Source organism: Nicotiana attenuata, chromosome 7 (assembly GCF_001879085.1).
Source record: "Nicotiana attenuata strain UT chromosome 7, NIATTr2, whole genome shotgun sequence".
NCBI classification, from domain to species: Eukaryota; Viridiplantae; Streptophyta; class Magnoliopsida; order Solanales; family Solanaceae; genus Nicotiana; species Nicotiana attenuata.
The window spans coordinates 95119510-95143477 of record NC_031995.1 but is presented as its reverse complement, the minus strand read 5'-3'; the positions used below and the strand labels follow the sequence as shown (position 1 = coordinate 95143477).

General features: G+C 35.4%; 2 protein-coding genes across 3 annotated transcripts; one reads left to right on the top strand and one right to left on the bottom strand.

The window, feature by feature from the left end:
* On the top strand, window positions 224–2392 carry LOC109229506 (60S ribosomal protein L10). The gene is made up of 4 exons (XM_019394971.1): window positions 224–327; window positions 1046–1547; window positions 1968–2049; window positions 2188–2392. The coding sequence occupies exons 1-4, from the start codon at window positions 318–320 to the stop codon at window positions 2251–2253; spliced, it is 660 nt and encodes a 219-aa protein (XP_019250516.1). The 5' UTR covers window positions 224–317; the 3' UTR covers window positions 2254–2392.
* On the bottom strand, window positions 15769–20616 carry LOC109229505 (KH domain-containing protein At3g08620-like). Of its 2 annotated transcripts, none has more exons than XM_019394969.1 (7): window positions 20428–20616; window positions 20250–20338; window positions 19793–19953; window positions 17486–17605; window positions 17068–17184; window positions 16760–16903; window positions 15769–16337 (listed from the first exon to the last, which is right to left on the bottom strand). In XM_019394969.1, the coding sequence occupies exons 1-7, from the start codon at window positions 20514–20516 to the stop codon at window positions 16191–16193; spliced, it is 867 nt and encodes a 288-aa protein (XP_019250514.1). In that variant the 5' UTR covers window positions 20517–20616; the 3' UTR covers window positions 15769–16190. The 2 variants fall into 2 exon arrangements, with proteins under 2 accessions (XP_019250514.1, XP_019250515.1); XM_019394970.1 differs by having other exon boundaries at window positions 20250–20324; window positions 20428–20514.

The following is a 23968-nucleotide window of genomic DNA, read 5'->3' as shown; positions in this document are numbered from 1 at the left end:
TTTTTTTTCGCGCGTTTTAAATGGCAGAATCTGCCTAATTATGGATTGGTATATAAATTGTAGTTAAAGTATGGACTGGGCGGGTAATTAACAAATTATGTACATTTTTGGTAATAAGGTTTCATATACGGTATAGGAAGTAAAATATCCCTTTTGAATTTCATACAAACTTTTGCCCATTTCGGCCCAGCTAGCTTTACCTGACGCAAGCCCAAACAATTTTTAGCTTACTTGCAGTTGGTATATAGAGAACGTCAACTAGGGCAATATTGCAGTAGCATTCCTCTAAGCCGCAGGTCTTAAACGGGGACGAAGCCATGGGGAGAAGTAAGCTTAGAACTCTCTTTGATTATATTAATTCTCATTCTTCCGTGCAATTTTTCCCCCTATAAGTATTCTAATCTGGTAAAAATGGTGCTGATTTATGCCCCTTGTGTTGTCGCTTGTGTATATGATGTTCTTTATACAATCTCCAGTATTTGGATAAATTTATTTCTCTGTTTTATACAGTAGATTAATCTTTTTTGTTTTCCTTGAGCTTTTCGGTGTTGGCTTAAGTGAAGTATTTGTTTAAATCTTTTGTGTGTAGTCATCATTCTATATTAATCAAATGTGGGGTTCATTTGATTTAGTTTTCTTTATACCGTTTTTCTTGTTCGTGTGTCTGATAGGAATTAAAAGGACTTTTAATTTCAATCTCTAATACACTTAATCTAAAATTACACTTAATCTAGTTGATATTCAACTGAGGGGGAAGATTTTAAGCGGTCGTCCAACAAAATTGAGGCTCTTTGTTATAGACTACAGTATGTTTTTTGCAGTATTTTCGAGATTTTCGGGTGTGGTGTTTGCACGTCTATCCAAAATGCTGTCTGGATGGTAGCTAGTATTGGCTCGTTATATATCACCATTGACCTCGGCATTGCTAGTATCAGCTCATTTTATGTCTAACACTGACCCTTGCCAGAGCCAGAGCGTACTTGCATTTGCATTCTTTCTTTACATCATCAATGATTTGTATAATGTTTTCAATTATGTTGCACAGGACCTGCAAGATGTTACCGTCAGATTAAGAACAAGCCATACCCAAAGTCACGGTTTTGCCGTGGTGTACCAGATCCAAAAATCAGGATCTATGATGTAGGTATGAAGAAAAAGGGAGTCGATGAGTTTCCATTCTGTGTTCACTTGGTCAGTTGGGAGAAGGAGAATGTCTCCAGTGAGGCGCTTGAAGCTGCCCGTATTGCTTGTAACAAGTACATGACCAAGTCTGCTGGGAAAGATGCTTTCCACTTGAGGGTCAGAGTTCATCCCTTCCATGTTTTGCGTATTAATAAGATGTTGTCGTGTGCTGGAGCTGATAGGCTCCAAACTGGAATGAGGGGAGCTTTTGGTAAGCCCCAGGGTGTTTGTGCTCGTGTTGCTATCGGTCAGGTTCTTCTCTCAGTTCGCTGCAAAGATGGCAACAGCAACCACGCCCAAGAGGCTCTGCGCCGTGCTAAGTTCAAGTTCCCTGGTCGACAAAAGATCATTGTCAGCAGGAAGTGGTATGCCCTAACTTTTTAATTTTCTTTTATGTATCTTTGTACATTTCCATACTGTTTATTATTCATCAGTTTGTACATTGGTGTATATGGTGCTGCATTACTTCATTAGCTTGGTTAACTTTAGGAAGGTACATTTTAAAGCATATATGAATTTCTGGTTGATGATAACTTTATCCAAACCAATTCTCGGAGTGCATGTTCCAACCGAGATTTATTAAGTACCAAAAATGGTTGTTTCTTTGAGCTGAATTCAACCATTCAAGGCACTCAACATGAATTTGAGTGTTGGCGTATCTCTTTTTCTTAGTTTCTAAAGGTGGAGGATTAAACATTGTGTGATTTTAGGTAGACAAGTCATTTGTTTCAGAAGTTCGTTGATCAAACATGTTATTTCATCTGTGCCGTTTTTTTTCATTTCAGGGGGTTCACCAAGTTTAGCCGTACTGATTATCTGAAATACAAGTCAGAAAACCGTATTGTCCCAGATGGTGTGAATGCTAAGGTTTGTTTCCTTATAGTATAATATTCACATCTCAAAGCCTGAATCTAATAAAACATACAAATCATGGCTTGTTTCCAGTGATAGTTTGCACTGGTTTGCAGATGACAACTTACAATTTCTTCTTGGTTGCTTTTGCAGCTTCTTGGGTGCCATGGTCGACTTGCTGCACGACAACCTGGAAGGGCCTTTCTTGAAGCAGTTTAGGAATTGGAGCGGCATAATATTTATCTAAATAGCATATTTATTTTTCTGCATCCGACTGAACGAAATTTTGTGGCTTGAACTTCTCTCTGCTTGTGAACTATTATTGGAGTTGTTATTATTCTTGTGCTGTCCCTTGCCATCTCTGCTTTAGCTGTACAAAGTTAATTTCAATTGCTACTTATTTAACTTCACCAACCACATTAACGTTGTGCTTTTATTGATGTATAGATTTTTCTCTGCACTCTAGATTTAGGAGTAGGAACTTAGCACAAGCGGTCATTTATCTTGAAAAATATTAGACTGGAAGGACGAGTCCATAGGCCACGAGAGGGGTTTACGGGAGAATTGGTTTTACTCTTAGGCGGGATATTTGTGTTGGATTTTGTTCTTTATTCTTTCAATTAGTTTTAGTTTAAGTGGTTGGGTGGATGGAATTTGGGTTAATTCTTCTTCATAAAATAAAATTGTGAGTCTCCCAACTAGATTGGTCTTAGCTTAATATCCCAATAATTGGTGGTTCTTAATAAACTCTGCCTCTTTGACCCTTCAGTTTCTTCTCTATCTCTTCTCCTGTACCAAGTACGCCAAAAATTTTCAATTTTTGAAGCTTAAAATTCTTGTTAGGTAGTGGTAGTTTGCAGTTAATGGTCAATTACTGTTATAATCGTTTAAGTGTTAATTATTTATGTTTATACTTTTAGTTTAAACTCTGATTTAGTTATTTGTTTTAAAAATCTGAAAACTCAATTATTGGTCTTTAGAAGGTGTTCAAAAAGACAGTGCATTTCTTGATTTTGTGTTATTTGACTAAAGTGATGACTGAGGATCATTTGTGCAGGTATTTGGAGGTTTTATTTCATATTTGAGATCATTTGGAACAGATTCGGTGGTTCGATCGAAATTGGAATTACAAATTCGAAGAATATTTTGTTAAACAATACATAAAAATTATGCCAATCGGTAGACTTTGATGAAAATTAGATAAGTCGATTGCAGGTAATACAAAGTTATACCAATCTGGTAGTTTGATGAACAATTTTAACAAGCACAAAATTATGCTAGCCGGATAGAGTTTGTGAATAATTAATAATAGGCATAAACTCTATCGATCCGATAGAGAAATTCTTGAAAAATGCATGGGTTTGGAGGTCATTATTCAAAAACAATGATAATATGTAGAGATTAGCTTTTATAGGGCCATTCCTGTCGATCATCCCTGACTGGCGAGTTGTTGGACGAGTCAAATAATTATGAGTTCAATTTGCCATCACTACTTTTAGCTTGCCAACATCAACCTAAATCAAAATATTGTTCTAAGTATTCAAGATCCGTTCCTAGCATCTAATAAAATTAGTTCATACCCAAGGTTTTGCATCCTGCGCGTACATATTAGATTTTTGGTGTTCGGCCAACTTGTATGTTTCTAGACTAATTTTATCGGAGTATCTGTTATCTTCCACCAACATAGGTATCGGATAACTCTGTCAATCTGAGCTTGGATAGATGAAAAAGATTTGAACACATATGGGATTAAAGTGTTACATAAGAGAACTACTAATTCCTTGTTTAATTATGTTCGACGAAATATTGTTGTTAAGTGAATGATGCTAGTTATCATAGCCGCTTCATTCTCGACATTCCCCAGCGACTTGCTAAAATTAACGTTGAAATACAAAATGTATAAAATTTTCTTCGAAAGACTCGAATAATGTTAAATGGTTTCTTGAGGCATCTTCGCTCCGTGAACCCGGCTGCTATTGAAGCCCGAATGGAAGCAAGCCGTCAAAGAATTTGGGAACTAGAAGAAAGACTCCAGAGACTACGCCAGGAGCAGCAGGCACTGATCGTGGAGGCAATCTTCCTTTCATGTGTAGATGCACTTTTATAACAACGAGGTGGAAAGACCTCCTAAGCAAGTATGATATACTTCATATGACTAACATAAAATTATGAATCCACTTCACTAGAAACACTCATGGCTAGATATTGGATATTAATCCGATATCGAACCTATGAGAAAAAAAAACATAAATGTGCACACAGATTCTGTTCATTTTTTCCGTCAGTGATATTCACTAAATGCATGTTTCGAGCTTCTATCGAACAAAGTTCACGAATCATACCATGCATTCTACAAATCTCGATTTTTCCAAACTCAAATAGTAAAAAAGAAAATTAAACTTCTATCTACAAGATTTTTTTAAACATTTTCTTGCCACCTCTTCTTTCATTTTCTTCTCCTTTACCTTTAGAAATCCTTCAGCAGCCCATAATTTCACAAGCCTATTAAAAAATTTATTCATCCTCCGAAAAGATAGCATAATAGAGAAAGCACATGTTTAGGTGATGAGGCAACTGATGAATACTCAAAGCGAGCACTCTCATGCATTGTAGGTCGAGAATGTACGACAACAACAATATACTCAGTATTATCCTATACTGTGGGACTTGGGGAAGGTAATGTGCATGGACGAAGTTACATTCACTTAAAGGGTGGTCAATTGACTATCATTCGTTGGAAAATAACACGGTATTTATAGGTAAAATATTAAGTCTTTGTCGACAAAATTTTTTCACTTCGTTCAATTGAACACCCTTGGAAAAATTCTTGGCTTCGCCACTGGTTATGTGTACGCAGACCTTACCCCTACCTTGTGAGGATAGAGAGGCTTTTCTCAATAGACCCTCGGCTCAGGAAAGCATAAGCACTACATTAATGAAAATATAGACAAGAAGGGACAATACCAAAAAGCCATATAAAAGCAGAATAAAAATAACAAGATAGTAAGGTTGTTTCCAATAATCACTATGCATTGTACGTCGAGAATGTATAATGATTAAATTTTTATTAATTACTCATAATCAAGTGATAAACTAATATGAGAATTAGGGGTGTACTGTCACGCCCCAAACCTAGGGGGCATGGCTGGTACCCGGTGCCTTACTGGCCCGAGCGAAGAACTCAGTAACTCATGATTGTTCGACCAAAACTAGAACATACACAGGTTGGGTTGACTAAACTAATTCCTTTTGTAACTATCATGGTCCAACATGGCCACAACTTATATTATACAATTATAAGTGGGCAAACAGTACGATCCATCGTACTTAAAACATGAATACACACGGACCGTCAAGGCCTCTAACATACTGTACATAATGAACCTGTGTATACAAAGCCTCTAAGAGTATTCGACATCAAATGGAGAGGGCACCGGTCTACCCATAAGTCTGTAGCAAAACTCTGACACAATGACTTATTGACTCGGTTGCACTCCGAATGAAGTGGAGTCTTACCGTTTCTTCGCTGAATGCTAACCTCGCCTATTGTGAGGTCTCGTCAAACTGATTACCTACACCTGCAACGTCTACAACAAAAAGGACATCAGTACGAATAATGTATCGAGTATGTAAGGCAGAACTGGGACATAACAATAGGTTAACATTAATGAGAGAGATATAAGAATCAACATGACCCTCCGAAGTGCCACCGTATATGCATATTAATTATACTTATATATATAATGCCTCTTTTTGGGACTATTATCCATATCGTATCATGACTTCCCAACTGATTAGTGGTAACTGCCCGAACGGCCGTAGTGCGGTGGTAAATGCATAACTGTCCGACCGGTCGTAGCTCAATGGTAATTGTATGATTGCCCGAGCGGCCGTAGATCGGTAGTAAATGAAGATGCATGACTACCCAACCGCTGTAGCTCGGTGGTATATGCATGACTACCCAACCGGCCGTAGCTTGGTGATAAATGAAGACGCATAACTGCCCAACCGGCCGTAGCTCGGTGGTAAATGAAGATGCATATAACAATACAATATGAACATTAACATAACACAGACCTACTTGAGGCCTCAAATCACACATAACAACATCGAAACAACAAATCGCACCTCAAATTAAGCTTTATGAACTTTTGAACTTTCAACTTTCAAAACTCGTGCTGAACCATATCAAATCAATCCGGAATGGACTCAAAATTTTCACACAAGTCCCCAAATGATATAACAAAGCTATTCCAATTCCTGGAGCCGTGATCCGAACCCGATATCATCAAAGTCATCTCCCGATCAAACTTATGAACATTCCAAACCTTCAAATTGCCATCTTTCACCAACTAGAGACGAAACCTTCAAGAAATATCCAAATGCAAATCCGGGCATACGCCCTAGTCAAAAATTCCCATCCGGACCTGATGGAACTATCAAAACTTCGATCCAAGATCAAATACTCAAAAGTCAAACTTGGTCAACTCTTCCAGCTTAAAGCTTGCTAGTTGAGAATCATTCTTCCAAATAATTTTCGAATCACCTAAAAACCAAAACCCACGATACACACAAGTCATAATACATCATATGAAGCTACTCAAGATTTCAAACATCTGAATGAAATGCAAATATTCAAAATGACCGATCGGGTCATTACATCCGTGACACCAAATCTTGGGAGGTTGTGCGGACGACGTTTGGTTTTAGACTTATTTATATATATTTTTGAATTTTACTCTTACTCTATATTATTATGTTGTTATCTGTTAGACTAGTTTCCTTATTTATTGTTAAGTGTCGGCCTGCTTAACAAGTGGTGCTAGTCGTCATCACGAACCCGTTGGTTAGGATTTGGGTTGTGACATTAGGTCATGCGACGTGGTAGGCGTTTAGTGTGCAGGTGAAGAAACCTATGGCTAGAGGTAGGCTTCATAGACTCAGAGTACATGCTCTGTTGATTTCATCCCGGCGGTAGCAATCCTTCTAACACTCTCATATTTTTTCCATACATTAGTAGTTATTGTTAGTAGACTGTATTTGTAAAATAATTCTGGAAATATAAATGAGTATAAACAGAAATGAACATAAATAGAAATGACATAAAACCAATTCGAGCCCACTGAATTCACAGTGTTTCCTTAAGGAATTTAACCCCCTCCTAGTACCCAAGGTTATGGATTATTTCCTCCCAGGATAGAACGAATTACCCACTGGTGTAGTGGTACTTCAAACCCCAGTGTTTCAGCGAACACAAAGTTCGGTAGCAAATCACACTTACTTTTTGCTTTGTTTGATGCTAAAAGTATGCAGAAGAAGGAGAAGAAACTCAGAAAATCATAGTGAAATTCTGAGCAGAATAGTGTTGTATTTATAGCCAAAGTTGGGCTGAAATCTGAAGAGGTGCAACCCTTCAGAATGGCTGTTTATGCAAAACGCCCACAGCATAAATGTCATTACATAAATGGCCATTTACTCAATAATAAAGAGGGAAAATAAAGAGGGAAAATTGAAGAGGGTAGTTACTTTTCTGTTACCAAAACAGAAAAACGGATTGGATTTAATATTAATATTCTGTTATTAAAATAAATATTTAATAACATTTCTGTTAAAATTTGGTCCAAAAAGTTAATCAATCAATCATTTGACCGAATCCGAATCCGAAGCCGAAGCCGAAGCCGAAGCCGAACCGAGCGAGCGACGACGACGACGGCGCGAGGATTGCTTTCTTCTCAACTCTTTAAGAGCTAGAAGAAGAGCAATTGCTTATATACCCATAAAAAACCTCTTCCTCTTCCAATATGGGACAATGCCCATTTGCCAAGGGGGGAACTTAAAATTTCAGTCAAAAATTTTATTTTCCTCCATTTCCCATTCACCCTCTTTTAAGTATTTAATATATATATTAATTAAATACATCCAAAACCCAACAGTTTTATGCCCTAATTTTCTCTCTTTTATTTCTGTTTTCTCAATAGGGTTTGGTACCAGGGGCCATTTAGAGGTTCGGCAATGCACCACTTTTACAACGTAGTACTCCTAATAGCCTAGTAAATGCATATATCTGCAATAATATTAAGCTTCTCATCTCCGACGAATCTAGTAGCTTTTGTTCAAAATTTATGTTTGTATTAAAAAATTTATTAAACGTAAAAATATTCAATTGTTGAACACGGTAGCTATATTCAATTGTTGAACACGGTAGCTAACACTTCACACTTACATAGGTGATTCCTAAACGTGTCATCCCGTAAATACACTATTTGATATACCCCGTATCAAATTTAGAAATCATGAAAAAAACCTTAATGCTTTATCCTTGGTACTGAACATTGTCTCATCACGAGAATGGACCAAAAGTTTAGTTGACAATGTTGAACCGTCATAAATGACTTTGTTTGATCTCCTTGAACCTAGATCTTGGGATCTCCAGTCTTCTAGGTGGAGTTACCGCCACTGTGACTTGTTCTCGGCCACAGTCCCATTCCCCTTGATGACTTCTCAACTACCTCTCTAGTTAGGCCTTTTGTAAGTGGATCCGACACATTATCACTTGACTTTACATAGTCAATCGTGATAATTCCTCTAGAGAGTAATTGTCTAACTGTTTTATGTCTTCGTCGTATATGGCGAGACTTACCGTTATACATAACGCTCCCAGCCCTTCCAATTGCCGCTTGACTATCACAATGTATGCATATTGGTGCCAACGGTTTGGGCCAAAATGGAATATCTTCCAAGAAATTTCGGAGTCATTCAGCTTCTTCACCGGCTTTATCCAAGGCTATGAACTTAGCCTCCATTGTAGAGCGGGCAATACAAGTTTGTTTGGATGACTTCCAAGATACCGCTCCTCCACCAATAGTGAATACATATCCACTTGTGGACTTGGAATCAGTTGATCCGGTGATCCAATTTGCATCACAGTATCCCTCAATAACCGCAGGATATTTATTGTAGTACAAAGCAAAGTCCTGAGTATGTACTAAATACCCCAAAACTCGTTTCATGGCCATCCAATGAGATTGGCCTGGATTGCTCGTATATCGACCCAATTTACTTATAGCACAAGCTATATCTAGTCGTGTACAATTCATGATGTACATTAAGCAAACCAACACACGAGCATAATCCAATTGTGATATGCTCTGGCCTTTGTTCTTTGCTAATGCAAGATTCACATCAATTGGAGTCTTTGCAACTTTAAAGCCCAAGTGCTTGAATTTTTCAAGTACTGTCTTAATATAATGAGATTGTGACAATGCTAGACCTTGAGAAGTCTTATGGATCTTAATTCCAAGAATTAAATCAGCAACTCCCAAGTCTTTCATATCAAACTTGCTAGTTAGCATACGCTTAGTAGCACTAATGTTGGCAATGTGATTACTCATTATGAGCATATCATCCACATATAAGCAAACAATGACTATGTGATTTGGAATATTTTTAATGTACACACATTTATCACATTCATTTATCTTAAATCCATTTGACAACATTGTTTGTTCAAATTTAGCATGCCATTGTTTGGGTGCTTGTTTTAATCCGTAAAGGGACTTAACATGTCTATAGACCTTCTTTTCTTTTCCTGGAACCACAAACCCTTCAGGTTGTTCCATGTAGATTTCTTCCTCCAACTCTCCATTTAAGAAGGTCGTCTTAACATCCATTTGATGAATTTCAAGACCATAAACTGCAGCTAACGCTACTAACGTTCGTATGGACGTAATTCTTGTAACTGGAGAGTAAGTATCAAAATAGTCAAGACCTTCTTGTTGTCTATACCCTTTGACCACAAGTCTTGCCTTATATTTGTCAGTAGTGCCATCGTCTTTCATTTTCCTCTTAAAGATCCATTTAGAACTCAACGATTTATTTCCAGGAGGAAGATCAACCAATTCCCATGTATGGTTGTTCAGTATGGATTCTATTTCACTATTGACTGCCTCTTTCCATAACAATGATTCCGAAGAAGACATAGCTTATTTAAATGTTTGAGGCTCATTTTCCAATAAGAAAGTCACAAAATCTGGTCCAAAAGAAGTAGACGTTCTTTGACGTTTACTACGTCTTGGATCCTCCTGGTTAAGTGTACTTTCTTTTGTTTCTTCCCGAGGTCGTTTAGATCCTTCACCAATCGACTCACATTCCTTTTTATATGGATATATATTTTCAAAGAACTCAGCATTATCTGATTCTATAACTGTATTATTATGAATGTTGGGATTTTTTGATTTATGAACCAGAAATCGATATGCTTTACTATTAGTCGCATATCCTACGAAAACACAATCAACGGTTTTTGGAACTATTTTTACCCTTTTGGGTTTAGGAACTTGCACTTTTTCCAAACACCCCCACACTTTAAAATAATTCAAGTTGGGCTTCCTTCCTTTCCATTTTTCATATGGAATGGATTGTGTTTTGCTATGGGGTACTCGATTTAGTATTCGGCTAGCCGTAAGAACGGCTTCCCCCCACAAGTTCTGTGGCAAACCAGAACTTATCAATAATGCATTCATCATCTCCTTTAATGAACGATTCTTTCTTTCTGCAATCCCATTGGATTGGGGCGTGTAAGGGGCCGTTGTTTGATGAATAATTCCATATTCTAAACATATTTGTTCAAAAGGAGATTCATATTCACCACCCCTATCACTTCTTATCATTTTGATTTTCTTATTAAGTTGCGTTTCAACTTCATTTTTGTATTGCTTGAATGCGTCTATTGCTTCATCTTTACTATTAAATAAGTAAACATAGCAATATCGAGTACTGTCGTCAATAAAAGTTATGAAATACTTTTTTCCACCGCGAGATGGTATTGACTTCGTGTCACAAATATCTGTGTGAATTAAGTCTAAAGGATTTGAATTCCTTTCAACCGACTTATAAGGATATTTAACATACTTAGATTCCACACATACTTGACATTTTGATTTGTCACATTCAAACTTGAGCAGTACTTCCAAATTAATCATTTTCTGTAAGGTTTTATAATTGACATGACCCAAACGTATATGCCATAATTCATTTGACTCAAGTAAGTAAGACGAAGATGAAACTTTATTATTATTTTCAACAACCATTACATTCAGCTTGAAAAGGCCCTCAGTGAGGTAACCTTTTCCTACAAACATTTCATTCTTACTTATTACAACCTTATCGAAAACAAAAACACATTTAAAACCATTCTTAACAAGAAGTCCAGTAGAGACTAAATTCTTCCTAATCTCGGGAACATGAAGGACGTTGTTCAAAGTCACCACTTTGCCGGAAGTCATTTTGAGAAATATCTTCCCACATCCTTCAATCTTCGCCTTTGAAGCATTTCCCATAGAAATCGTCTCATCGGGTCCAACAGGAGCATAAGAAGCAAAAGCTTCTCTAACAGCACAAACATGGCGAGTGGCTCCAGAATCAATCCACCACTCTTTAGGATTGCCCACCAAGTTGCATTCGGAAAGCATGGCACATAAGTCATCAACATCATCATGCTTTTCAACCATGTTTGCTTGACCCTTCTTCTTGTCTTTCTTCGGAGCACGACACTCCGTAGATTTGTGTCTGGTTTTTCCACAGTTGTAGCAGTTTCCACTGAACCGCTTCTTGCTTGGGTTGTATTTCGGTCCAGAAGCCTTCTTCCTCTTTTTGTTCTCTTCAACAATATTTGCTCCCATTATTGTTGAGTTTCCACGGCCTCTCTTTTCAGCAGCTTTGTTGTCCTCTTCGATTCTCAATCGAACAATGAGATCTTCAAGGGACATCTCCTTGCGTTTGTGTTTCAAGTAGTTTTTGAAGTCCTTCCACAAAGGAGGCAACTTCTCAATCATCGCTGCTACTTGGAATGCTTCATTGATGACAAGACCTTCAATGAAATTTCTGTTAGTAAAAATACCAAGATTACTACTTTCAACATCAATATTAAATTGAGTTATACCTTCAGCAAGGAGATCGTGAATAATCACTTGCAATTCCTGGACTTGGGTAATAACAGACTTGCTATCTACCATTTTGTAGTCCAGAAACTTTGCAGCAACAAACTTTTTCAACCCGGCATCTTCGGTTTTGTATTTCTTTTCAAGCGCAGTCCACAGTTCTTTTGACGTTTCCACGCCACTGTAGACGTTATACAAAGCATCCTCCAGCCCGCTTAGAATATAATTCTTGCACAAAAAATCTGAATGCTTCCACGCCTCAATCACGAGAAAGCGTTCAGTTCCTGGAGTTTCGTCGGACAGCATAGGAACATCTTCCTTGATGAACTACTGGAGACTTAGAGTAGTCAAGTAGAAGAACATCTTTTGCTGCCAACGCTTGAAATCAATCCCGGAAAATTTTTCGGGTTTCTCCGCCGGTGCCAATGCTGCCGGTGTCGTTCGACTTGTTGAGGCATTGGCAGTCACCATTGGAACAGCTTGGTTCTCATTTTCATTAGTCATTTCTGTAAAAGAATGACACAAACGTTAAAATCACGTAGATTTTAATAGAGTACAAAACCACAAAGGTTTTACTCTTCCAGAAACAGTAAGTACAAATACAGAAATCAAATTAAATTCCTTAAGCTTGTTAGTAGACTGTATTTGTAAAATAATTCTGGAAATATAAATGAGTATAAACAGAAATGACATAAAACCAATTCGAGCCCACTGAATTCACAGTGTTTCCTTAAGGAATTTAATCCCCTCCTAGTACCCAAGGTTATGGATTATTTCCTCCCAGGATAGAACGAATTACCCACTGGTGTAGTGGTACTTCAAACCCCAGTGTTTCAGCGAACACAAAGTTCGGTAGCAAATCACACTTACTTTTTGCTTTGTTTGATGCTAAAAGTATGCAGAAGAGGAGAAGAAACTCAGAAAATCGTAGTGAAATTCTGAGCAGAATAGTGTTGTATTTATAGCCAAAGTTAGGCTGAAATCTGAAGAGGTGCAACTCTTCAGAATGGTTGTTTATGCAAAACGCCCAGAGGGAAAATTGAAGAGGGTAGTTACTTTTCTGTTACCAAAACAGAAAAACGGATTGGATTTAATATTAATATTTCGTCGAGCCGAGCGAGCGACGACGACGACGGCGCGAGGCTTGCCTTCTTCTCAACTCTTTAAGAGCTAGAAGAAGAGCAATTGCTTATATACCCATAAAAAACCTCTTCCTCTTCCAATATGGGACAATGCCCATTTGCAAGGGGGGGAACTTAAAATTTCACTCAAAAATTTTATTTCCCTCCATTTCCCATTCACCCTCTTTTAAGTATTTAATATATTAATTAAACACATCCAAAACCCAACAGTTATCTCCGGGAAATGCCCCTATAGACTTATGTACTTGGACTTGCAATTAGAAGCTCAGGGCTTCGTTAGTGGATTCAGTTATCAGATATGTTAACGTTTATGTTAGAATTGCATTTTTAGATGATTATTATCTTAAGAACTATTTATGAATTTATTGAGTATGATGTTCAGTTTAGACTTTCAGCTAAGTAGAACTGGAGAGGTTACGTAGGTCGGTTGTCATCACATTCCACCCTAATTTCGAGGCGTGACATCTTTCAAACTTAAATATAATAAGTACAATATACATACCAATGCTTACTTGTACAATCAAATTTACTCTAATCTCAATAAAATGATATAAAGTAGAACAAGATAAAAGATACTTTAGAACTCTATAAGCTCACACTTCTCCCAGGAAACCACGCAAGAATCATTATACTATATGCATATACTAGTCAAAGATTAGTTTGTGTTGCGCGCGGGCCCAACAACACATGTCCTAACATTGTGTTGCATCCCAGGAATCTTTTTTCATTTGTGTATTTGCTTCTTTTTCTTTTTGTTTAGATGTTCAAAAGAGTCACAACCTTACTGTGATTTAAATTTGTTGTTTATGAGAAAATAATTTTTTTAAGACTTTAAAATATGCAAGACTAACTATTTCTTTTTTGTCTGAACGATATTTTTAATCGTGAATTACTTTTTCATGATGATATTATATTATTCAGTTGAGCATAACTACTGCCATGCCTTCTTTTTTTTTTTTTTTGGATATTGCATATTCTTTTTTTTTTTTTTTTTTAAATATTCATTTTGCCTGGAAGTTGTTTATAGGATAATCTCTCTCCCTTTTGACACTTCGATAATAATTCATGTGTTTAATTAGGGGTGATGTAGTATCAACCTTATGGGTTTATTCAAACTTAGTCAAACATTAACTTTTGAACTTTGTATATCAAATGGACTGTGGTAGAATTCAAATACGAACTGATAAAGGTCGAATCCAAATTTCGCCCTTGTGTTCAACTGTAATTTAATTAAATGAACCAAAATAATACTTCTGAACCCATTTTTGATACTTGTCAATAGATGATACTTGCTTTTATTTATTTTTTCACTTCAACAAACTTCCTTTTTTTCGTTTAGAAAGTAGTGTCTTCCGCCACAATGTTGAAACATTTTTTCATGACCTTGCCAAGTGCAGAGAAATAAGTTTTTGACGTTTTTCCTTCTTTGTATTTCACTATAAGAATTATATTTGGACACTTAGAAAGTGTTCTTACAAATTAAAAAATGAATCATAATTCGACAGGTTTTTCCTTTTTAAGTTTTGCTGTTTTCCAATTTTTCCGAAAAAAATAGTAGCTCATGGAAAAGTTTAATAAATTGTTAACAAATTATTGACTTCTCAACAACTGACTATAGTTTGGCGTTTTTATAAACAATTCTTATAAATGTTGGATATCTTCTATATATCAATAATCTCTAAGTTCAGTATATCAATTAAGATCATATGTTTATTGGATATTTATTTTTACCTCAATTATAAGTGAAAATTGGCAATTCAAAAATTTCATGCCAAGCGCAATTTTTTCTTGAAGAGCTCATTTATAGTGAATTAAATAATATAAAGATAAGGAGAAAAAAACGGCACGGGCCCAAGCTCATATGAAATGATTAATATAAATCAAGTTCATTAAAGGTTAACCTTATTTTTTTGTTAATTTAGGTATGAATAACAAACTTAATCTTAATGTTAGTTTACGATCATTAGGGAGCTCAAGTAAATTCCATTGTGAATTATTTTACAGTAAAGTTATGGAGTTATATAAACTTTCTAAATAATGCAGTTAGATATGAGATATTTGTTTCAAGGGTCAATTGCGGCAACTTTATACTTTTAATTTTTGGAACTATGCGATTAGTAATTATTGACAAGCTAACTACATAGAGTTAACTCTTGTGACTCATTTTTTTTTCTTAACATATTAATATATTACATTAAGCACTATCTACAACTGATGAGACCCAATAACACTATGCTAAGTATTAGAGTACAATTCTTCTCTTTCTAAAAAATATTATGATTTTCTTGGACTAAGACATTAATTATCTAATTTTTTTAATACCATGCTTTATTAGTAACTATACAGTCTATTCTCTTGTATAGTGATTCCAACTATTAACACCAGATAGATCATATTAGTCTTTTAGGATTTGAAATGATAACACCTCCTATTTGGATTATGCTCTGTTATTAGTAGCTTTGTTATTTCTAAATGTAGAGTCTTATAATATTAAAAAGAAGTGGAAAGGAAAAAAGAAGTGAAAACAACATCTTCAAGGATTCCATTTAAAGGCTTTTTGTGAGTAATTATTAAACAAAGAGAGTTCATACAACAGATGGAGAGAAGCGAAAAAGAAAAAAAGAAAGGCCCTTCAGTTTCTTCATGCCACGTAGAGCATCAAAAAGTTGTAGCTTTTGATTAGCTGATGAATAATGAGAAAATCTAGCTACTAATACCCACACCACCAGCTTTAATATAAACCAAATTATATATTTGGACATGGGATGTAATGAATTACACTTGAGACTAAAACGAAAAAATGAAGAAGACCACACTTATCAACAGTGAGTCAATAACAAATAAATCAAATAATAATTCTACACTAACAACTAGAAGAAACTAGAGTCCCCAAATGAGTAGGAGGTTATCGACCCATATGCTGTTTTTCTTCTGTCACATACTATTTTTACCACAGCCAAAGTCCACAAAGCCACACTGTCTTCAGGTGCAATAACACCATATGCATCCTTAAGTCTGGAATTTGTCATGCAGCTATATGAATGCACCATGTCTAGAAAGAAAGCCTTGGCATCTGTCACCAGCCAGTTTTCGCTCGCTTCATCCCGCTTGAACTAAAAGGAGATAGACTACCCCTTGGTCGGGGACTCTCTTCTCTGAAATTGTTATTCAGCAAAGCAAGTTCTCTAAGTTGGTGCCTTTTATATAAGTCCTGCGACTCGTCCTGCAATTCCAGGAAAATAAACACTAAATCAGCAAAGTTGATTCATTGTATACCAAAGAAATCAGTTGGCTTCCAGTGCCTCAAATCTTTTGAGATTATAAATAATAAGCCTTTAATTTCAGTCATGTTTGTTCATCGTAGACTATTGACTAGGCAAAAGAAGATACTCCATAGGGAAACAGTCGTTACATTACACCCTTTTCCACATGAACGTTCAAGTTCAGAGGTAAATTAAACAAAGTACATAACCACGCAATATATCTGCTTGTGGAAGGAAAACTATACGACAATTTTCTATCCGAAAAGTTCATTTTTAAAGTATGCTGGTTTCTACTGCAGCCACATAAGGACTAAAACCAGATTGGCACATGATAATGAAGGCTATCTTCAAGTCTATACATTGATCTAAGGGAGATACTTACCACAGGTTTTAGTAATTCTTCAATAATTTCCCTTGCTTGTTTCAATTGTGTATCAACGATATTGATGGGTAACTCTGCCTCAAGTAAAACATGCAGCGGCTCATTGAGGTGTTCATAACCTGGTCGCCCCCTTAGACTCTCCTCCTTCAATAATACAAGACATTAATTAAGAGAAGTTAAGCAAATTACTGGCAGTTAACAAAACTAATTACCGAAATGGTATGTAGAGGTGAGGATCATAGAGAGAGAAAGGTTTCTACCTGGAACAAAGAGCAGTAAAATGTGCAGAAAAGATAGAAAAACTTTACCTTGTCAGGGTCTTTAATTGAACCCTTTCCTCTTATAAATACACGACATCCAGTAGAAGCTTCCACCCGTTTCAGGGAATTGCCTCTAGGTCCCAAAAGCCGTCCGACAAAGTTGAACTGCATACCGCAAAGTATGTGACTTAGTGCAATCATTATAGGAATGTGTGTGTAAACAGATTCATCCTTGTGCTACCTCCTATCTTATATGAACTACTATTATGCGGAGTAGTCAAAAATCTATCTGCAGATGGCCTCCAAGACTTGACATTGATATCATATACTAATGGATTATAATGATATCTACTGCCTAAATCATTTTATGCACACCCAATGCAACTATCACTAGAAGGTAAGTGACAAGATTGCTGAAAAAGTAAAATGAATAAAATACTATCAACAGATTTCCAAGTCAGCTTACATTTGGATATCTTTCGACGGGTATATCTAACCGCAAAATCCTCTTCACAACAAATGAACTTGGACTTCCTGGTGCTGCTTGCCAGTCGATGGGCATTCCCTGCAGTCCACCTAATCTTTGCTGCAAAACAAATTTCACGCTAATCAAAACGCATATATCAAAACAGAAAGCAGCGCAGCCAAAAAACTGGAGAGGGACATGGACGGGCTAACACAAAAGTGCTGGTCAGCAATTATGCCAATGTCTCCATGGAAATGGCTTGAGAGCATAGAGTAATCACCAACGGATATGAAGGTTAGTCACTAAATTTTCCTGTGGAATTTTCTGAGATTGAAACTCCCTGCTCAGGACTGGGGTTTAGTTGTTATTATTGTATGAAACTGAATCATAAGAACCAAATTCCAATAACAATGAATGGCAAACAAAAGATTCACCAAGCCCTCTCACCACCTTAAATATCCTTTGCAAGTCAAGGAAACCAAGAAAAACAGACATATGAAGTATTGAAGGCTGTAGAGGAAGAACAACACTTAGACCAGCAGCAAGAAAAAGGAAATGGGATAGGTTGAAAGCACAGTGCTATGACAAATAAATTTATTAACATGTCTTAGTAGTGTCATTACCGGATCTACACTAATTTGCTTTTTCCTACTACCATATAAAGTTTCATGAACAAAATGTTGACAAAGGACAAATAATATACATAGAAAAGTGAAGCCTCAGAAGCCTATTCAATGCGTCAAACCGCCTTTGCATGTCTGAAAGATTACAGAAACACATGTTTGAGTGTTTCAAATGCTTTTTGTTTAAATGAATCATTCCTTTGCATGAATTTAAAGGGAACGGAAAGGATATATTTCACTCCTAAGCATGTCAAACAAAATGAGCTGGTTCATTCCTTGGCATGAATCTCTTTAAATAGGCTTTAGAGAAGTCTAACATCAAAGATAGGGTATTGATTTTTTTGTTCAAAGCAAGACTGAAGATATTGTCAAACTCTCACTGTATATGGATATGAGCTAGCTGAATAATTTGCAATCCCATCCCATCTTTTAGGTTCCAGTTGGGCAATATGTATCCCGCTGGGTATGGCTCGTAGTAAACCTCTGTAAGATAAGGAGGATCATAGATTGCAGCAATGACACAGCAGTTTGCAACTTTAGAAATCTGAAGGAGGTCACACGAAGGAATACATTATTTTCTTGAAGTATGATGTTTTAGCATCCCTAAAAAAAGATGAAGAAACGTTGTACTACAATCCCCAAGTAAAACAGAAAAAGCTGATAGTTGAAACTTTTCTCATGGGTCTAACTTCTTTCTTCACTTCACAGATTATTTATTCTTCCGACAATTTTTCTTCACTTCACTGTTTTGCCACCCCCATTGCGAAAATCAAACTGTTGATATTTAGCTGAATTGATAAACTTTCTGAACTACAAGCCAGACAGATCAGAGTAGTCCTCATCAATCTCTCTCACGAGCATTTAACCTTTTAATTGTTTTGATACCACAGAGCCACGTTGACAAAGGCAAGTATACAGCAGTTTATAGATTTTCCTTTTTATTTTTATTTTTTGACAAGTATAAAGCAGTATATAGATAGACACAAATTGTCATAATATGGATGTATCCATGCATATTTTTCTTTTAAAACCTGAAGGCAAGATCTCAATTACATACTTTCTCACCACATACACTTTATATTGCATCACAAGAATAAATGTATCCGTGTATCCAAAATTTGTGTTCTAATTGTAATTTATGCTTTTTCTTATGTAGGTTAACCTGTATTCTCAATACTAATTTGAGCACTTCCTAAGTCTCTAAGCATTATTTTTCATGGAAACTGTTGTCGGTTTTATTCTAAGGAGCATGGTTTCATAACTAGTACTTATTGGGCTATGCTGAAATTCCGGTTCAGTTGAAAGCTGTGCAGCAAAAACTCTGCACAGTGTCTTTTAGGGGTAAAGAAAAATTCTGCCTAATCTTAATCAACTTGATCAAAGGCAATGAAGTCATAAGAGAGCAATTGTGATGTCAGAGATCTTTCTTTGGACTCTAATATTCCACTTTTCTGTTTATAATGATGATTAAACTCACTAAATTCTTTTAGGTGTGCCACGATGATACTCATAAAGAGAAGGAGCAAGACATGTCACTTTACTGTTTTTCCTTACATCATGTCGTCGTCTTTGAATTTTAGTAGAGAAACCATTAGTCTCACTAAAAGATTAGAACATAGCTAACACTTAATAAACAGAAATGTGGGAAGTTTAACATATTATGTCGTGTTACACATATGCTCACCTCTTGAGGAGTGTTCCATCCATTAGTCCAGCCACCTAAGGGTTTTCCTCCAATATCTTGCATCATGTCAAAGGAAGCCATAGGACTAGGGCTGCCGCGCTGTAGTCTGTCATAGTCACTAAGTCCTTGATTGGGGATCATTCCAGAAACTCTTAATATTTCTGTAAACGTGATGGACATTTGCAGAATTAATGCACAGTGCTAGTAAGTCAAAGTAAAATCAACTTAACTACGTTCACTTGAACTTATACATCTATATAGACAATCATTTTATCTCAAATAAGTTGCTATATAAGCACATTAACTTGGCCACTCAGGTTTATATTTCCTATGAAACAAGATTATACATGCTTCTCAACTGAATCAGTACGTTTTTTGTATATATATGTATATACTTAAAAGGGGAGGGGTGTGCATATGATGAAAAGTAGGAATTTAAATGGAAAAGAAAAGAAACCTTGATTCAAGAGTCGGCTACATATTGGAAGGACTTGAGTAAAGGGTCCAAGCTTCTGCCTTTCTGCTAACAGCTCTGTCAAGTACTGACTACAAGAAATTAACAACACATGTATAACATAACATGCTAAAGAAACGAATTGGGCAAAACACCACACAAACAAATTGGGCAAAATTACCTATCAACATCTAGGTTGCTCCTAATTATATGAGGAGAAACAGCTCTTGCAGGTGAGAAATTTAACTTCTGATTGTACAAATTTGACATCACCCCCAAGTTTGAACGGCCTGTATAGTGAAACCCTGGAGAACAGGAAATAAAAAGATAAATCAAATTTCTGCTCAAATGAATGGCCTTTTATTGAGTTGAGTTAAATATATACGTGGGGTAGGAATAAGAACACGTTTTTTGTTTTGGTATGTGTAAAGACCCAACTGTAATAGTAATTCTTTCTTTTTATTTATTTAATTGTGTCCAGCACAAAGGAAGGAAAGAAAGAGTACATGTACATCCCCTTTTAGTAAGATTTCTTTTGGTAATAACATTGTTGTTCACAGGAACCTCGTCAGCATCACTTGTCTTTTGTTCTCACGTACATGAAAATTAAGAGTATTATACTGTGCTCACGCGCCACCTCGTAAAGCCTCTTCATTTTTGCACAAAATTGATTAAAATGTCGAGGGACTTTTTCTATTATTTATCCTATTTTCTATCGGACCTTATTTATATTGAATATTTATATCAACTCAATAAGTGACATATGTATTCAAAAAATAAGTATCACTAACTTATCTTAATTTATTACTTAACTATGATAAATTAGTATAAATTTCGGTGTGAATAAGGTGTCATCATAGGGTATTCGTATTACATGCCCAGCTAATAAATGGGGCTTGAACTAGTGGCGGAGCCACATTTAACCAAGGGTTGTCAAGCGACATCTTTTTGCTGGAAAATTACACTATATTGCTAGATAATTTTTTTTATTTTATGTATATTTATTATACGTTGACTCCCTTAACTTTTCGATATATCTAACTATTTATATTTTGACAACTCTTAAAGAAAACTTTGGCTCCGCCACTAACCTGAACCCTTCACCTTAATTGTGAAAAAGATAGGGAACTCAGTGAGCTAGCCCTTAATTCTCTATCTAATCTGTATTCACTCAATCATCCAATTTTATTTGCACAAACGTAAAGTAAATAAAAAAAAATTGTACATTGGCGTAAAACTTTTTTACGCCATCAACTTAAATGACCTACGATAGTAGATAAATATCTATATTAATTTAATTTAATTTGATTATCTAAAAAAATAAAGTAATAGATTTAATTTAGATGCATGGACTGTATAAAGAAATTTACAGTATCAATGTAGCTTAAACTATAATAACAAATTGGTCCAAATTTATTATGTTATCCGTGATCAGTATTTATCATAAAATACTTATAAGTAATCTAATTGTGTATATATATATCTTTGGAATGTCAGTGCATAAACGTTAAACTCGTAAATAAATAACTAGAGGTGATAGGAAAAAATTCATTATGTACAAATTTTTATATCATTTGTGTATATAAATTAAATAAAAAGATGTTTCTTATCACCTGTGATTTGACCAAAAGATTTTAGGGTTTTGAATGGAGACATTTGCATTTAAAATACCGGATTTCCTTTCAAAATATCATGTGAATTGACCTGTTCTTTAAGTGTATATTTCAAATTCAAATTTCAGAATTTTTTCTTCCGAATTTGAAATGCATGACATCAAAATATAGTCTGACGAAGTATCGTTGACATAGTGTTTTTTAAGTACTTAATAGATATTAAGCAATTTGCTTACTAATCCGTATGTTCAAATGTAAGTTTTGAAATTCTCATATGAAGGTTAAATTAACTTCAAAATTTTTGAAGACCATGTATATATAAATAAAGGTATAAAATATAAAAAGAAAATATTCTTCCCTCCATAAAATGTGTCAACACTTTTCGCATTTTGTAGTCAAGTTTTGCAAATGCTTTTTCTCAATATTTTTTTATATGAGAAACATTACAATTTATTCTTTTGATAATAAAATAAACTGTAAAATATTACATATATAACAACTCTAAAGAGCATTCAGAGCCACATCACCTTCTAGGAAGGGTACTGCAACCTCTAGATTTCCAAACGGAAACAAACAACTATCCCTCTAATTTTTTTTTTTGGGTTTTCCATCGGCGTTGGAGCTCGACTATATTCAGATTCGTGCTGTGTAGAGCCCTATTCGGGAGGAATCTCTCCCTATCCATATCTACAGTTCGAACCCGAAACCTCTGGTTAAGAGAAGAGGAGTCTCATCCATTGCACCACATCCTTTGGTAGCCTAGTAACTATCCTCCTAATTACATAGCTTATGTATTCAGTATTGACAATTCCTTGCCCTCTTTGAGCTTTTTACTCACTCTATTCTTTCTTTAATTTCCTTTGTATCTGTACTATTTCAAATTTGTATTTATACATGAACTCCTGAATATTTTTCAATTCCAAGCTTGCCAAGTATAAACACTACAATTTATTCTTAGTACTTTTGATGTGATTTTTAAATATTTAACTTTTATTCCCAAAATAAGTGAAAACTGATAAAAGAATTGAGGTTGAAGAAGTGATTTTAAAAGGGACATCAATATCAATATTTATTCCGCTGGAAAACTATTAATTTTTTCTTCAATTTCATTATTAATACTCCAAGAAGTGCATAATGACTAATTACTTATTTAAAATGAGATAAAAGGAATTTAATCAAATATCTCTAGTAATTAATTTATTAAATAATTATTCTAAATGAATGTGCCAAAACCTTAAGGGTTTTTTTGGTTTGGAATTAGAAGTTATAATCTCAAAAATTATCAGCATAAGTTTACACAATATTTGGTCGGGATTAAGGAGATTTAAACTCCACATACAAATTAGCATTAGTTAATGCAACTTTTGGTTGTTCCTTTTTATTTTTTCCCTCGTAAGTAATACCCGAATAAGTTACGCGGGAATCTACATATTAGTCTATGCCGGATAAAATATAAAATAAGAATATATGTTAATAATATATGAATTAAAAAGCTAAAATGATCAAACTAACCCTTATAATAGTAAGAAGTTTTTTTTCTTTTGAAAAGTTACTAACAAATATATTAAGCTATACATTTTACGCTAATAAGTAACATATCAAATTAAACAATCATCATGAAAGAATCTTTATATTGCTAATCTCTGTATCATTAATACTTACATTATAATTGTTATGAAATAATAAAAGAAGAAGAACAATATTGCAGAGAAAAGTAGGGAGAGAGTAATTCTTATTGATTTTTTGGGGTGAATTACAATGGAATAGAACCCTCTATTTATAGGGAGATGGTGACTTAGCCACCAAGTAATAAACCCTAGAATCTCTCTAAATATGGACATTCACCATAAATAGGATTCTATTTATAACACTCTCCCTGAATGTCTATTCAACAAATAATGTGCCTCGTTAAAACCTTAACTAAAAGAAAACCCAATGGGAAAAAAAACTTACTAGAAAAGGAAAAACGAGTACACATGTTTAGAAATGCGCCTATTGGTTGCCTCGTTAAAAACCTTGCAAGGAAAACCCAGTGGGACAAAACCTTGTAAGGGAAAAAGAGTGCAACGCGCATTAACTCCCCCTGATGAGAGCATCAATTCACATCCT

Excerpts from the sequence above, each read along its gene's own strand:
- LOC109229506 (XM_019394971.1), top strand. Across the intron at positions 1,548-1,967 it reads ATCATTGTCAGCAGGAAGTG|GGGGTTCACCAAGTTTAGCC; the intron begins GTATGCCCTAAC and ends TTTTCATTTCAG. Across the intron at positions 2,050-2,187 it reads CAGATGGTGTGAATGCTAAG|CTTCTTGGGTGCCATGGTCG; the intron begins GTTTGTTTCCTT and ends TTGCTTTTGCAG.
- LOC109229505 (XM_019394969.1), bottom strand. The coding sequence starts at position 20,516 with ATGTCAAATTTGTACAATCAGAAGTTAAATTTCTCACCTGCAAGAGCT. Across the intron at positions 16,904-17,067 it reads CAATTAAAGACCCTGACAAG|GAGGAGAGTCTAAGGGGGCG; the intron begins GTAAAGTTTTTC and ends GTATTATTGAAG. Across the intron at positions 16,338-16,759 it reads AAGAATTACTAAAACCTGTG|GACGAGTCGCAGGACTTATA; the intron begins GTAAGTATCTCC and ends CTGGAATTGCAG.